Source organism: Budorcas taxicolor, chromosome 3 (assembly GCF_023091745.1).
Source record: "Budorcas taxicolor isolate Tak-1 chromosome 3, Takin1.1, whole genome shotgun sequence".
In the NCBI taxonomy this organism is placed as follows: domain Eukaryota; kingdom Metazoa; phylum Chordata; class Mammalia; order Artiodactyla; family Bovidae; genus Budorcas; species Budorcas taxicolor.
The window spans coordinates 58911523-58927716 of NC_068912.1; the positions used below are offsets into that span (position 1 = coordinate 58911523).

The 16194-nt window shown below is 39.4% G+C and overlaps 1 protein-coding gene across 1 annotated transcript in view; it reads left to right on the forward strand.

The window, feature by feature from the left end:
* The window catches only part of MCOLN3 (mucolipin TRP cation channel 3), a 36116-nt gene that overhangs the window by 13702 nt on the left and 6220 nt on the right, over positions 1–16194 (forward strand). The window contains exons 4-9 of the mRNA XM_052637245.1: positions 3550–3703; positions 5013–5097; positions 5175–5271; positions 11655–11754; positions 14785–14897; positions 14979–15128. Of these exons, the coding sequence (XP_052493205.1) occupies positions 3550–3703; positions 5013–5097; positions 5175–5271; positions 11655–11754; positions 14785–14897; positions 14979–15128 (699 nt within the window). The remainder of the gene's footprint in view (positions 1–3549; positions 3704–5012; positions 5098–5174; positions 5272–11654; positions 11755–14784; positions 14898–14978; positions 15129–16194) is intronic.

Genomic DNA, 16194 nt, shown 5'->3' on the forward strand with positions numbered 1-16194 from the left:
CAGTTGCTTAGATTTAAAGGTCTCAGGATCTTGGGACCACTTACTTTTTTGCAGCTCAAACACAGTCTATAAATCCCTGCTTCTAGTTGGTTACACTCTTTCCCCTCCCACCTGTCCTACCACTTCTTGGCAGTTTATTCTAAATGATTCACCTGAAGTCACAGATTTGACTGCATGGTACTGCTCATTTTATAATAGTGTTCAGTGCTACATATTAATATATTTATTCCATGAAGATGGAGGTACATACCAGGCACTCAAATGTTTGTGAATGAATGAATGAGCTCAAAAGATTCATGTGTTCAGATCAAGTAATAACAGGGAGACCACAGAAAAAATGCATCTGCAATCAAGGAACAAGCTGTTTAATCTGCTTTACTTTGGGTGCCACATTTCTCAGGTAAGGATTTTTATGTATTTTTATATAGTCTCTCAAAGGACGCCCTAGGACCCATGAATCTGTGTGAAAAACTAGTTCTTTCAAGGTGGAGCCGCAGAGGCAAGTGGGGACGGATGCCAGCCTCATTAGGGCCCGACAGAAGTCACAGCCACTTAGGTGCCCCATTAGTCAGTCCTACCGGTTGCCTGCCTTTCGGTGATAGCCCTATACACACCTTCGGCTCCCAGAGTCTTCTGACTCAGGCTCCAGATTGGCCCTTTAGCTGGCCACAGTTCTGCTACTTGCCCCTGACCATTGTTGACTGGGAAAAAAAAAAAAAGCATAACCTAAAAGTTGAGAATTATGTTTTATTCAAGGACATCACCAAGGACTGTAGCCCAGGAAGGCAGCCTCTCAGATAGCTCTGAGAGACTATTCCAAAGAGGGTTTTTGCAGAAAACAAAATAAAAACCATGTAGTGGAACATCAAAAGATTTACTGCTAATGACAAAAAAACAGCTATCTCAAGCTAATGATTTTCTGGGAAGATGAATCTGGCCTAATGGCAGTTATTCCTTTGATATACGTCTTAGCCATCCAGGGCAAGTATCCTGTTTTCCTCCATCCTGAATTCCCCTCAGGGCATACCCTCAGTGCCACTATAGTGGCTGAAGGTTTGATGGCTGGCAACACTTGGTGTTTATGGGAATGGCAGCAACACTTTTTGTCCACACCATCCAGCTCTGTAGGTGCTCAGACCTCACGTGCTAAGTCACTTCAGTCATATCCAACTCTTTGTGACCCTATGGACAGTAGCCCACCAGGCTCCTCTGTCCATGGCATTCTCCAGGCAGGAATCCTGGAGTGGGTTTCCATTTCCTCCTCCAGGGGATCTTCCCAACCTAGGGACTGAACCTAGTCTTTTACGTGGGGAGGCAGGTTCTTTACTGCTAGCGCCTGGGGAGCCCCCAAACTCCACAGGGAGCCTTATTAAGATAGCAAGGAAGTCTGGCTGAAGAATCACTTATAAAAGTAGCATGTACCTGAAGGCCTACAGCTTGGCTCTTTTGTGTTTCAAGATCTTATAAGGTTTAAGACACAAGTTTCTATGATAGGTTCAGATCTTTAAGTAATTCCTATCTGGACTGCTTCACAGGGAGTGGGCACTCAGAAGGGCTACAGGGACCCATACAGGTGTGACCCCTGCCTGCCTTTCTGGCTTTACCTCCTGTTACAGGCAGGGGGTATCTCACATTTCAGGCACATTGGTCTCCGTGGTACCTTACCACATTCAATATCTTTTACTTCTTTTTTCATTTAATAGATTGTATTCCTCTTACTCCCCCATGCCCCAATATAAAACTACCAACTGGACTCTGAGTAGCTTTAGAAAGACTTAAGGCACTTATTTCCTTGTATGGGAAATATCTCAAAACTAAATATGTCTAGCATTATACTATTTCCTCTAGATGCAGGACATAAGACTATTCAATGGTCTATACAGCTTAATTCTATTCCTGTAGGTTTCTGGCACGTTTTCCCAGCGCCAGTGCTAGCAGAGATGTTGGTGCTGTAATGAGTCCCATCCTAGCGGCTTACCATCTCACTGTATGTAGACGCGCTCTAGTGGGTGAAGATCCTCTATCAAATTGTAATAGTTTTCACCTCACCATTAACTTGACAAATATTTGAGCATGTACTCTGTGTACTCTTACCTGAAAGCTGGGTTTGCCCCTTGGTGGACGTCAAGCCAAAAGAACCAACCAAGCCAAAAATCAGAAGGAAGGATTTATTATTTGCAGCAAACAAGGAGAACACCAGGGATCTTTCTCAAAGCAGTGTCTCCTGGGACAGTAAAATTGGGAAACTTTTAAGTTAAGGGCACCTGCATATTTATGAAGGGGCTGGGGCAGTCGACAAGAGTCCAAGTTTTAGTTGATTGAAGTCAGGAGGGTCAGAAAAGGTTAAGTGTTACGGGCTAATCTTTACCACTGAAACAGAACTGGGAATCTTTACAATGGATGCGTTACCTATGCTGTTGTTACTTTTCTTGTCTGATAATAGTCATTTGTTTGTACATTCGTTTGTTCCCTTAATATTGTTGACTACTGAGACCTGTTTAAGGACCAGCATTTGATCCAAAAAGGCTGAGGCCAAAAACGGCTTCTCTTATGACAAAGTCACACGTATTCTCTTTCTCCAGGGACCACCCCCTGCCCAGCCTATCTGCTTACAATATGGTTCTAAGTGCTGAGGTTAGTGCAGTGGGCTTGATAAATTCCTTGCCCTGTGGAACTTAGATTCTAATGGAAGAGATGGATTTTAAACAAATTTAGCAAAATAATTTGATTTCCAACAGTGATGATTGCTATGAAAAAAAAATTAGGTGGCATAAAACAGGAAAAGTGGTCTCAAGATGGTCAGAAAAGGCCTGTCTGGGGACTTGAAGTCGGAGGAAGAATATTTCAGGCTGAAGGAGTGGTAACAGCAAAGACTCTGGAGGCTGGAAAACATTTAGTATGTTTAAGGCAAGTGTGCAAAGGAGTGAGGGAAGAGCCAGCGGTAGGGCTTTCCAGGCCCTGGAAAAGAGCTTTTAAGTTTATCCTGAGACACAGGAAATCATGGGAGGACTTTCAGTAGGGGAATATTGCTTAAAAGTGACTAAGCTATATTCTTGCAAAGATAAAGATTTAAAAAAAATCATCTTTAGACAAAGTTTAGCTGGTTAGTCTGGAACAGTTTTATCCCACTTCCTATATTATAGCAAAGCAGAACTCTTGACTATAGAAAATAGTTCAAACATAAATAGTTTGTACTCACATTAAATGTAAAAGTCACTTCTTAAAGATAGTTCTTTAAAGGAGGAAAGAACTTGAAATGTTATTTAAGGTTAAATTCAGCCTTTAATTTTGCAGGTAAGAAAGCAGAGGCTGATAAAGTTTGTGACTTGCTCACAATCACGGAAATGAGACCTGAACCCAAAACTCTAATTCACAAGTGCTCTTTGCCCTCTGCCATCCCAGTGCACAGTAGCATGCCAATTACTTTCCAGTCTCCACCTGGACGGGAGGTGGGAACCCACCGTTTCAAAGGCAGGGAGGGAGGGGAATCGTGGCTTCACTTCTGCCTGGCTGGGTGTTCTCATCTTCTTTTTCTCTTTTTGGTTGAAGTATTTGCAGCTATGCAACGTCTCAGTTGGGAATCATGCATCTGAGGACAAGGGCACGGAGCAGTCGGCCATGGCAGTCTGTTGGCACTTCTACAAGCAAGGAAACATCTATCCTGGAAATGATACCTTTGACATTGACCCAGAAATTGAAACTGGTGATATTCTTCTATAAGCTAGAACTTCCATTTTTAACTCCTTGATTTAAAGTCAGTAATTTGATCTCTGAAAATATCGATTTGGCCTGAGCTAGTAGGTCATAGTAAGAACTGTATCAGTTATGCCAGGTACTCCACTATGCCTCATGATTCTTAAACAAACCAACAAATAAAAAATCAACAAGACAAGTTTATTGTTATCCTCACTTTACAGAAGACTAAAGTGTGGCTCAGAAGGTTTAGTAATCTGCTCAAGGTGGACCTAGTAAGAGACAGTGCTGAAATTTGACCCAGGCTGTGCTCTTAACCATTTTATTCCACAACTTCTCTTCTGGATAAGCCAGTTTAATAGATAGATATTACCCTTATAAAACAAATGTTTGAAAATTCTTGAATATATGATATATGAAACTTTCTCCCCTCAATAGTACTTCACTATTCAGTATCTTTGGGGGTAAGCTGAGGAGTAATGAGATTCCCTTGTAGCTCAGTCAGTTAGAGATATGCCTGCAGTTCAGGAGACCTGGGTTCAATTCCTAGGTCAGGAAGATCCCCTGGAGAAGGAAATGACAACCCACTGCAGTATTCTTGCCTGGGAAATCCCATGAACAGAGGAGCCTGGTGGGCTACAGTCCATGGAGTCGCAAAGAGTCAGACACAACTTAGCAGCTAAACCACTACCAGTGAGAACCAGAATTTAGAATAGCATAGCTTATTCCCATTAGCAAAGTTCTATTTACAATTTGTACCTAAAACATTAGCTTAGGTCATTGAGTTAAAAAGTAAGTACTTTTAGCAGTAGCCGCTGGGACTTTTTCTTTGAGAAAAATAATAAAGGATTATAGTACTGACTAGTAAAAACCTTCTAAGATGCTGTCTTCCTTTTTTTTTAAGTATTTATTGAGGGAAAATTGTCAACACATAATATTTTTTTTTAATAGATACTTTAAACATAAAAAAATTTATCTTAGACACTCTAGGTGCTTCAAATGTATGCATAGGATACAAAAAGGGAGAGGGGCCTCAAAATTTAGGCTGAAAAAGACAGGAAGGAAGATGGCCTTTTATACCCAGTGAAATAGAGTTCAGATCTTTCTCTACCTCCATCCACTCAAGAAATGTTATAGTCACATCTTACAAACAAATAAAAGTCATTGTAACCATGTGGTATGGATGTTTAGATTTAAAAATCTTAATTCACAAAAATACCAGAATCTGAATATCCAAGTTTTCATGATATGATCCTTTCAGGAGGCAGTTTTCTGTTTATTTCAGGTGCTATTTTATGTTTTGTTCCTTTCTATGGCAGAATGTTTCTTTGTGGAACCAAATGAACCTTTTCACATTGGAACACTAGAAGAAAATAAACTCAACTTAACACTGGACTTTCACAGGTGAGGGAAGCAGGTGGGAGGGTAACTCCTGTTTGTGTGTACATGTTTTCACTGCGCTAAAGTCTCCTGTTTTCCAGACTCATAACAGTGGAGCTGCAGTTTAAACTGAAGGCCATTAACCTGCAGACTATTCGTCATCATGAGCTCCCGGACTGTTACGACTTTACTCTGACTGTGAGTGTGGGCTGGGCTAATTTGATTCCTGTCTAGAGAAAAATTGTTTTATCTAGTTATGTGTTCCATCTACTTGTGTTGAGGGTTGATCAAATGTATAGGATGTTCTTGTCCTAATTGGATATGCACAGAGGAGACAATGGTTCAGCTAGCTCTGTTAGTCCTTTCTTAACTGCATTTTCACTTTCCGAGGTTTTAGTTATCATGGTCAACCTCTGTCTGAAAATATTACGTGGAAAATTCCAGAAATAAACCATTCATGTATTTTAAACTGCATGTCATTCTGAAAACTTTCTGACCCTTCTCAGTATGAATCATCCTTTGGTCCAGTGTATACCATCCGTTAGTCACTCAGTAACCCTCTCAGTTACTTATTTAACTTACATGCACAGTACATCATGAGAAACGCTGGACTGGAAGAAACACAAGCTGGAATCAAGATTGCCGGGAGAAATATCAATAACCTCAGATATGCAGATGACACCACTCTTATGGCAGAAAGTGAAGAGGAACTAAAAAGCCTCTTGATGAAAGTGAAAGTGAAAAGTGAAAAAGTTGGCTTAAAGCTCAACATTCAGAAAACCAAGATCATGGCATCCGGTCCCATCACTTCATGGGAAATAGATGGGGAAACAGTGGAAACAGTGTCAGACTTTATTTTTGGGGGCTCCAAAATCACTGCAGATGGTGATTGCAGCCATGAAATTCAAAGACGCTTACTCCTTGGAAGAAAAGTTATGACCAACCTAGATAGTATATTCAAAAGCAGAGACATTACTTTGCTGACTAAGGTCCGTCTAGTCAAGACTATGGTTTTTCCAGTAGTCATGTATGGATGTGAGAGTTGGACTGTGAAGAAGGCTGAGCACCGAAGAATTGATGCTTTTGAACTGTGGTGTTGGAGAAGACTCTTGAGAGTCCCTTGGACTGCAAGGAGATCCAACCAGTCCATTCTGAAGGAGATCAACCCTGGGATTTCTTTGGAAGGAATGATGCTAAAGCTGAAACTCCAGTACTTTGGCCACCTCATGCGAAGAGTTGACTCATTGAAAAAGACTGATGCTGGGAGGGATTGGGGGCAGGAGGAGAAGGGGACGACAGAGGATGAGATGGCTGGATGGCATCACTGACTCGATGGACGTGAGTCTGAGTGAACTCCTGGAGTTGGTGATGGACAGGGAGGCCTGGTGTGCTGTGATTCATGGGGTTGCAAAGAGTCGGACATGACTGAGTGACTGAACTGAACTGAACCCTCTCAGTTATTTACATATCACAGTACTTGTGTTCAAATAAGCTTTATTTTACTTAAGAATGGCCCCAAAGCTGGTGATTCCAATATGCCAAAGTATTTCTTTAGGTGAAAAACTGAAAGCTCTTAACTTAATGGAGACAGAAAACCAATTGTGTGTTGAGATTGCTTAAGCTACAAGAAATCTATAGGTGACATTGTGAAGAAGGAAAAAGAAATCCATGCTAGTTTTACTGTTGCAGCTCAAACTGCAAAAATTAGGGCCACAGTGTGATAAGCGTGTAGTTAAGATGGAAAAAGGCATTTAATTTGTACAAGATACTTAGACCACATTCATGTAACTTTTATTATAGTATATGTTATAATTTTTCTATTTTATTATTGTTGTTTAGTTGCTAAGTCATGTCTGACTCTTTTGTGACCCCATAGACTGTAGGCTCCTCTGTCCATGGATTTCCCAGGCAAAAACACTGGAGTGGGTTGCCATTTCCTCCTCCAGGGGATCTTCCCAACTCAGGGATCGAACCTGCATCTCCTGCATGCGGGTGGATTCTTTACCACTGTGCCACCAGGGAAGCCCACTTTTTAAAATTATTACTATTTTTACTCTCCTGGGCCTAATTTATAAACTTGATCAAAGGTGTGTATGTATAGGAAAAATATTATATATGAATTTTGGTATTATCTGTGATGTCAGGCATCCACTGGGGATCTTGGATAAAGGGGAGGGACTCTTGTACCCACTTGTTTAGTTGTTAATCATCAGTCTTCTGTACCTCAATGTAAGTTCTCTGAGGGCAGGGACCTTGTCTTGTTCACTGCTGAGTCTTCAGGACCAAGAACAGCACCTGGCAAATACAAAAATAACAGGTTTGTAGGTTTGTATGGTTAGCTCCCAGCAGTTGGTGACAGTCTGCTTAAGGTCATTGCCAAGGGTTCTTGCTGCTGAGTTTCCTCACTGAGGATATTTGCAGCCTATGGAAGTTATTGCTCACAATGCCTCCTGCATGCTGCCTCTGAAAGTTCTGGTTAGCTTCCTCTTTGTATTCCAGTTGCAGATGGAGCTTTGATGCTCTGTGTGGAGCACAAGACGCCTCTCCTGCTGGTTCATCATCTCACAAGGATCTGAGTCAGTAACGCAATGCTGAGAGGCATATGCAGGACAGCATTTGATAATGGCTTGCCTTCATATGGTCCAGATTTCCAGTACTACAGTAGCAGTTTGTATCAAAAGTTATGTCCACAATACTCAACTAATTGGCTGTTAGAAATCAAGTTTTCAGAAATTGAGATTAAAAATATTTTAGGATGTAGTATAATATAATAATTATGCATATTGTTTAATAAGAAAAAGCACTAATTCTGTAAGACTGTATTTGGGCTACACATTTTGATCCTAATAGTAACCAGCAAGCTGTGAATTTTTTAAATTACATGATTTTTTAAAAATTGAGCTGTTAGCCACAGTCTTCTCTCTGTCTGTCTGTCTGCCTCTCTCTTATAGAGAAATGATACTTTTTTTAAAAGTCTTATAATCTTCAGAAAATGAAAATCATGGCATCCAGTCCCATCACTTCATGGGAAATAGATGGGGAAACAGTGGAAACAGTGTCAGACTTTATTTTTGGGGGGCTCCAAAATCACTGCAGATGGTGACTGCAACCATGAAATTAAAAGATGCTTACTCCTTGGAAGAAAAGTTATGACCAACTTAGATAGCATATTCAAAAGCAGAGACATTACTTTGCCGACTAAGGTCTGTCTAGTCAAGGCTATGGTTTTTGCAGTAGTCATGTATGGATGTGAGAGTTGGACTGTGAAGAAGGCTGAGCGCCGAAGAATTGATGCTTTTGAACTGTGGTGTTGGAGAAGACTCTTGAGAGAATTATCCCCAGCTATGTCTGTTCATTGTGTATTTAGCAGTACATCTCATAGAACTGTGGTGGAAACTATATCCTATCAGGTAATTTGATAATAAAAGCCATCAGTGTGACTTTTGCCATAAATAAACATGAACTGTGGCAGTATATCCTTGATGTAAAATACAAGGACTTTCAGTTCAGTTCAGTTCAGTCACTCAGTCGTGTCCGACTCTTTGCGACCCCATGAATCACAGCACACCAGGCCTCCCTGTCCATCACCAACTCCCGGAGTTCACTCAAACTCACGTCCATCGAGTCAGTGATGCCATCCAGCCATCTCATCCTCTGTCGTCCCCTTTTCCTCCTGCCCCCAATCCCTCCCAGCGTCAGTCTTTTCCAGTGAGTCAACTCTTTGCATGAGGTGGCCAAAGTATTTGGAGTCAGACAAATCTAAATTTTAATGTTAGCTTACCAGTTAGTAGCTATGTAATTTTAGGCAACTTATTTAATTGGCATGAGCCTCAGTTTTCTCATTTGTAAAACCAAATTAATGCCTACCTACCTGACAAAATTGTTGTGAAGATAAAATATAGCACATATGAAGGACCTATCTAATTATCTGGTATGTGGTAGATGTTTGATTCAACAGCTGATTAAGGTTATCTTGTGTGTGCCCAGTTGGGTTCATAATATAAGGTAGTACATTATCATTCATTCATAGTAGTTTGATAAATTCTTGCAACTTGTATTTTGAAGCTCTTTATTAAGTGTATAGACATCTAGGGTTTTTTGTGTTCACTTGAACTGACTCTTTATCATTGTGAAATGGCACTTTTTAACCCTTATCATATTCTTTGCTCTAAAATCTACTTTGATGTTAATATAACCATTCCAACTTTCTTATAACTAGTGTTAGCATGGCATATCTTTTTTCATCCTTTTAAATTATTTGTATCTTATATTTAAAGTAGGTTTCTTGTTACACAGCATATAGTTGAGTCTTGCTTTTTGAAGCCAACCTAACAATCTCTACCTTTTAATTAAGGTGCTTATATCATTTAAATTGCATGAAATTATTAATATGGTTTCTTTCTTTTTTTGCCTTCTTTTGGATTAACTGAGTGTTTTTTTTTTAGGATTCCAGTCTATCTCATATGTTAGCTTATTAGCTATAACTCTTTGTTGTGTTATTTTATGGTTTATAGTACACATATTTAACTTATTACAGCCTACTTTCAAGTGATCGTGTGCCAGTACATGTATAACATAAAAACCACCTGGCATGGTTTTCCTTCTGCATACAGGGCTTCCTTTAATATTTCTTATACTGCAGATCTGCTAGTAATAAGTTCTTTTTGCTTCTGTATGTCTGTAAAAGTATTTCACCTTTGTTTTTTAAGGTAGTTTCATGAGGTAGAGACTTCTAGCCTGGCTGTTTTTACCCTGGAACTTTAAAGATTTTGCTCTTTAGTTTCTGTTGTTTCTGATGAGAAATCTGCTGTCTTCTTCATCTTTGTTCTTCTGTATGGGATGTATTCCCCACCCCCGCCCCCGCCCCGACCCCGAATGCTTTTAAATTTTTTCTCTTCATCTCTGGTTTCAATGGTTTGATTCTGATATACTTGTATGTAGTTTTCTTCATGTTTCTTGTATTTGGGGTTCATTGAATATCTTGGATCTGTGGGTTTATAGTTTTTATTATGTTTGACATTTACTCAGTGTTATTTCTTCAAATATTTTTCTATCTCTTTCCCCCTACTTTTCAGAGATCCCAATAATATGTATATTTGGGTACTCGAAGTTGTCCTCTTTCTTTGATTTAATTTTCTAATATTTTCTCTGTGCTTCACTTTGAATAGTTTTACTGCTGTGACTTCAAATCACTAATCATTTTTCCTGTATTATTTAATCTGTTATTAGTTACACTCAGTTTTTTCTTTTTCATTTAAAGAATTCAGTTTCTTCTAAACCTTGCTTAGATGTGATTGACTTAAGTCAAAGTTTATTGGATATTTACTGAGCACCTACTGTTTGAAAGACCCTGAGGCTCTTTGTATGGGCAAAGCATGGTTCATTCTTGGCAAAGATTTCTGACTCATTCAAATAGTGCTGAGCATCTTCCTTGTGTGAGGCTGGGTCTCTGCAATGATAAAGATGGGCATACATTATCAATATCCTTGGTTGCTTGTCATGGGAAGAAACTTATAGTCTAACATGAGTGGAAACAGATTAACGACTTACTAAGTTTATTTGTAATCTTTTGTCTGAAGTGGTATCTGATTACACCACATGAAGATTTTCAGTTAAACTCATCTAAAAGAATCCGCCTGCAATGTAGGAGACCCAAGTTCGATCCCTGGGTCTGGAAGATCCATGGAGAAGGGAATGGCAACCGACTCCAGAATTCTTGCCTGGAGAATTCTATGGACAGAGGAGCCTGACAGGCTACAGTCGATGGGGTCACAAAGAGTCAGGCACAACTGAATGACTAACACAACAAATGGCAGACTTGAAAAGAACTTTCCTTTTACTTTAGGACCTGAGAGAAGAGGCACCAAAAATGAAACAAAACCCCCAAACCAGGCTGATTTCCTTAGTTTGCCTTGCAGGTGTCTGCAAGGAGAAGGTGGGGGAGCTTGAAGGGGAAGACAGTGGAAGAGCTATGAAAGCTGCTCTGGCATTTGTCCTGTTGGTGCCTGGTGTCCCAAAACAGGTATCACTGAAGCCAGACATACTGTTGGTTCCCTGAGACCACATCCTTTTTAATATTGTACATACAGTTCCAGAGTGACAAATAAAACGAATCTTAGAAGGAAAATTGAAAAAGCCCCACCTGAAATGTTTCAAGACAGAAATAATGAGCATCTGTGTTAGTAAGAACAGCATTAAAAATCTATCCCTAGCCAAGGCTCTGCTGGAAGAAGGGGGATAACGTGCTTGTACTTGCTCAGGAGGACATCTAGAGGTGCTGAGAATGAGAGGAGGGGGAAGTTCTCTTGTGTTACAAGTGGTTCAGGGCTTGAATACTATCCTAGAAACTTAGGATTTTTAGAGACTAAACATTCTTTACGGAAGATCTAAGTCAACTTTCTCAGCTCACAGAGAAATAAAGGGAACTTCCTGAGGTTGAACGAAGTTAGTTAGCATCAGGTGAAAGTTGAGGATCTGGGTTTCCTGTAACTTTGGGAGAATTGTTTCCTAGTTAATGCATGGCAGCACCTTGGCTTTAAAAGCAATAGGTATGTTTTTGACCCTTTTCCTGTTCTTCACAGATAACTTTTGACAACAAAGCCCACAGTGGAAGAATTAAGATAAGTTTAGATAATGACATCTCTATCAGAGAATGTAAAGACTGGCATGTATCTGGATCAAGTAAGTAATGAATTTTACTAGTTTTCAAAATGGTTATTAAATAATATCAAATGGTTATTAAATTACTCATCCCAAGGATACGTGGAGCTTCAAATGAAAGAATTGGATCATGTCCAAGTCCCTAATTCATTTTAGTTATCTAATGTTCCAAGTAATTCATAAGTTAATTTAAATGGTTTTTCTTGCCTTTTCCATGAGCCTTCACTGGCTAGTCCTTACTAAAAAAAACTGCTTATAATTCCCCCAACAACAACAAAAAAATCACATCTACTCAAACCAGTATTTATCGAGTGTTTATTGCATAAGTACTTTGAGCTACACTTTCCTTACTTCAGTGTTTTAAAATATCTTTGAGATAGGTAGCATCCCTATTTTTTACAGATGAAGAAACTAAGGCTCAGAAGTGAATTTTGGTGTCTTTGGTCATATATCCAGGGAGAATTCAGGTAGGATTTGACCCTGAAATATCCCACACATTATAACTATCTTCTATCCAGGTTGAAAAGTGGATGAAATGAGGACAGAGTACAGTCCTAGAAATATGGACACAAACTCAAGTATAAATTGAGTGTTGCTGAGAATTTTGGAGCTGAACTAGATGAAACTGACTGGAAAGAATTGATCTCGTTTCCTAGTTCCTTGTAGTGGCGTCTAATAGTGTGTTGTGCTTGACTTTAATGATTAGGTCAGAGGGTCTTGGATTCTAGTAAGCAGAAGCGCCATTCCAAGTACCTGCTAAGATGCAGTTTTCCCAGCTTCACACAAGACAGTCAGTAAGTCTGGCGGTGAGACCCAGGAATGTGCAGTGAGTCCTTATTCAGACCATACTTGGATAATAACTACTTTAGGGTTCCCTACTAATGGATTCACAAAGTTCAGAAATAGTAATGAGATAGCATGAATAAATGAAATAAAATGTCTTCATTTTAGTATTCTTTTCACTAATAGGTAACTTCAAATATATGAAGACCTGGACTCACAAACTTCAATTATAAAATTTCAATCACAAAATTGTTTATTTGAAACACAAACCTGTTTTGTCATCTGTAAACATCTTAATACTTCACATACTTGAGAACAGGGAAAATGAGAGCATATGAAGGTGCCTGGGACATAAACTTTCTCTCAAATGTTTGTTTCTTTTATGTTTTTAAGTTTTTCTGAAGTAGATATAGTCCTTCATATAACATTTAGATGCCTCTTGACAAAAGTATGGATTGCTTCATTACAGTATAGTCTTGAGTTCTTTCCATCAGCAGGGAGCAGCCCAACTTGTTAAGAAAGACAAGCTCTGTAAGCGAGCATGTGACGGCCACCCTCCGCTCTTCACCTAGCTGTGCTTCTGCTGGGAGGACTGATTCCCAGAATCTCTGTGTGGGTGGCTCTGCCTTGTCATTCAAGTCTCAGCTAAAAGCCACTGCCTCTGGTGAGGCCTGCCTTCACTGTGCGAACAAACCTTTCTTCTCCCCATTCCCTCTCCCAAAGCTCCCTCAGCAGTGGTGCTCAAATTTTAGTGTTACCTGGAGAGCTTAGGAAAGCAGTTTCTGATTTACTAGGGCTAGGGTAAGGCAGGAGGATGTTCATTTCTAACAAGTTCCAAAGAGATGCCAGGAACCACTGACAGAGTGATGGATACTGGAGACAAACTGCAAAGGTCTGAACGCTGACTTTGCACTTACTGGCCTGGAATCTCAGGCAAATTCTGTGACCGCTCTGGGCTTCAGTTTTCTCACCTGCAAAATGGGGATAATCACACCTACCTCGTGGGGTTACTGTGAGGTGCAAATGAGTTAAATCTTCAAAAATGCTTGAAACTACCCCAGGTAGGAAATACACTTAGTAGCTGTTTGGATTTACTTTCTTCCTATCACTTACTCCTATCGGGAAGTATTTTGTTCATGTACTTGTTTACTTTTTTCTCTTATCTCACTGGAGTAGAGGTTCCACAAGGTTAGGGACTCTATCTGTCTTGTTCACTATTGTATTCTCAGCATGTGAAAACACACCTGATGCTTAATGAGTATTTTATACCTAGATATTTAAATAAGATATGCGGGAACCCTAACTGTATTAAGAACAAAAGATGACAGGTGATAGTTAAAGATCTTTGATACATGGTTTTGAGGACTTTTAACCTTCTTTAAATACTAACAGAAGAATCTGTGTCAGAGCTTTTTTTGTTTGTTATCTTTGTACAAAGAATACTTGAATTTTTAAAATTATTCTAAACATGAGTGTGAAGAAGGATCCATATAAAACTTGAAAATGTTTCTGAGAAAAAAAAATGTTTCTGAGGATGGAAAAAAAAAGACTTGACACATTATGTTTTTTGTCAAGTGATTTAACATGAACATGTCAATTCTCCCTAGATTAATCTATAAATTCAGCATGATTCCCCCCAAAAATTAACAGTGAGATTGTTATTGGAATTTGACATTTTGGTCCTGAAGAAATATGGGAAAATAACAAGCAAGACTAGCCAGCGGAAATTCTAGGAAAGTAACGAGATGTATTTTTCTTAGGCATTAAAACACACAAAAAAGTTGGAAAGGGAAGATATGGTACTTGAATACATTCAACAGCCATTTGGTACATGATAAAAATGGCATTTCACATCACTTGCTCCTTTTATTGGTAAAAACTAATGAATACTGATATCCAGTGATGAAGAAGTTGTGTGATGTGTGTAGGCATGTAAACTGGCATGATATTTTTGCAGAGCAATTTCTTAGATCTATTTTTAGAAAGATGCATATGATTTAACCCAACAATTCCATCTTTGGACATTCATCCACCTAAAGAATCACTTGAACCTGTGCACAAAGAGGACCTGGAGAATGGATTGTAGTAGTGAAACCAGATTACAGCCTGAACATCCTTACAAATAAAGTCTTGTACATCTGTACTGAAATGACGCAATGCAGCTGTTAAAATAAATGAGGCTAAAAATGGGGGGGCGGGTAAGAAGTAGAAGTAAATGTCACCACACTGATGTTCCAGCACATAAGCAGGTAACCTTCTTTCCTCCAGTTCAGAAGAACACTCATTACATGATGATCTTTGATGTCTTCATTATTCTGACATGCTTGGCTTCATTAATCCTGTGTGTTCGATCTGTGGTGAGAGGACTTCAGCTTCAGCAGGTAGGAGTCACTGCTTTCTAGGAATGCACTGGTCGTTTTGATTGACAGAAGTTCACCATGCCTCCCCACTTTTCCCTAAAGGAATTTGTCAATTTTTTCCTCCTCCATTATAAGAAGGAAGTTTCTGTTTCTGATCGAATGGAATTCGTCAATGGATGGTATATTATGATTATTATTAGCGACATATTGACCATCATTGGATCAATTCTGAAAATGGAAATTCAAGCTAAGGTAAAATTTTTTCCTATTTATGTCATTGTTAGTATCAGATTTGCCTTAACTGTCATTTGTTTTTCCAAAATGTAAGGATTCACAGAGTACAAGGTTTTTTTCAAACATTGTATTGAGTAAACCTGAAATAACAGTAATTCGTAAGAGTATAGTCAGGAAATATTTTAGGCTGTTTTCCAAAGTGTGATTTAAGTCCTCTCAATCAGGGTCATTTGGGTAAAATACCCCATGTCATCTGATAAAATACCCCACGTTAGACCTACTGAATGTGAACTCTGAGGTTGGGGCCTATAAATTCTTGCACACACTGAAAGTCATACACACACCAAGATAACTAAGGTAAAAGATTTTTTGTTGTTGTTCTTAGGAGGAATGCCAGAATCTTCAGTAGAAGGAGTTGGACTGTGGGCAGGAGATGGGAAGTGAGGCCAAAGTACTATTGTACGAGTCCTTGCAGTTATTCCTTTGTTCATTCAAACTGAGAATATTCCCATTTTCTTGCTGTTACCATTGATGTACTGCAAGGTTTTCCATTTTAAGTTAGGACTAATCCAGCTTGTATATCAACCCTCCACCAAAGCAAAAAAAAAAAAAAAACTGTTCAAACTAATCTTGTTTAGATTTATGTTTTTCTATCCTCGACTGCAATTAAGGATGAGGATGAACCACATGGGGAGCCTGTTTTGGTTGAGATTCCTGGGCAGAGATCTCAAATGCAATAGCTCAGATATGATAAGAGCTTATTTCTCTCTCATGTAATTGTCAGGGTGGGTTTTCCAGCCTGGCAACTCATGCAGCTCCACACAGTCATTCAGGAATCTAAGTTTCTCCCATCTTTTTCCCTGATGACCATTACCATTGAAGGCTCACCCAGACTGCATGATTGATGCTGGACTGTCTCATGAACAGGGTGCAGCCCATGGAAGGGAGAACCTGGTATGGTAGGTAGTAGGTCTCTTACAGTCTTATGCCTTGGCTAAGAATGGCAGCCTTCATTCTATCCAGTCCTGCTGGAGAAAATTTAGCCACATCTGACTGCAGGGAAGCTGGGAAGACAGCCCACACC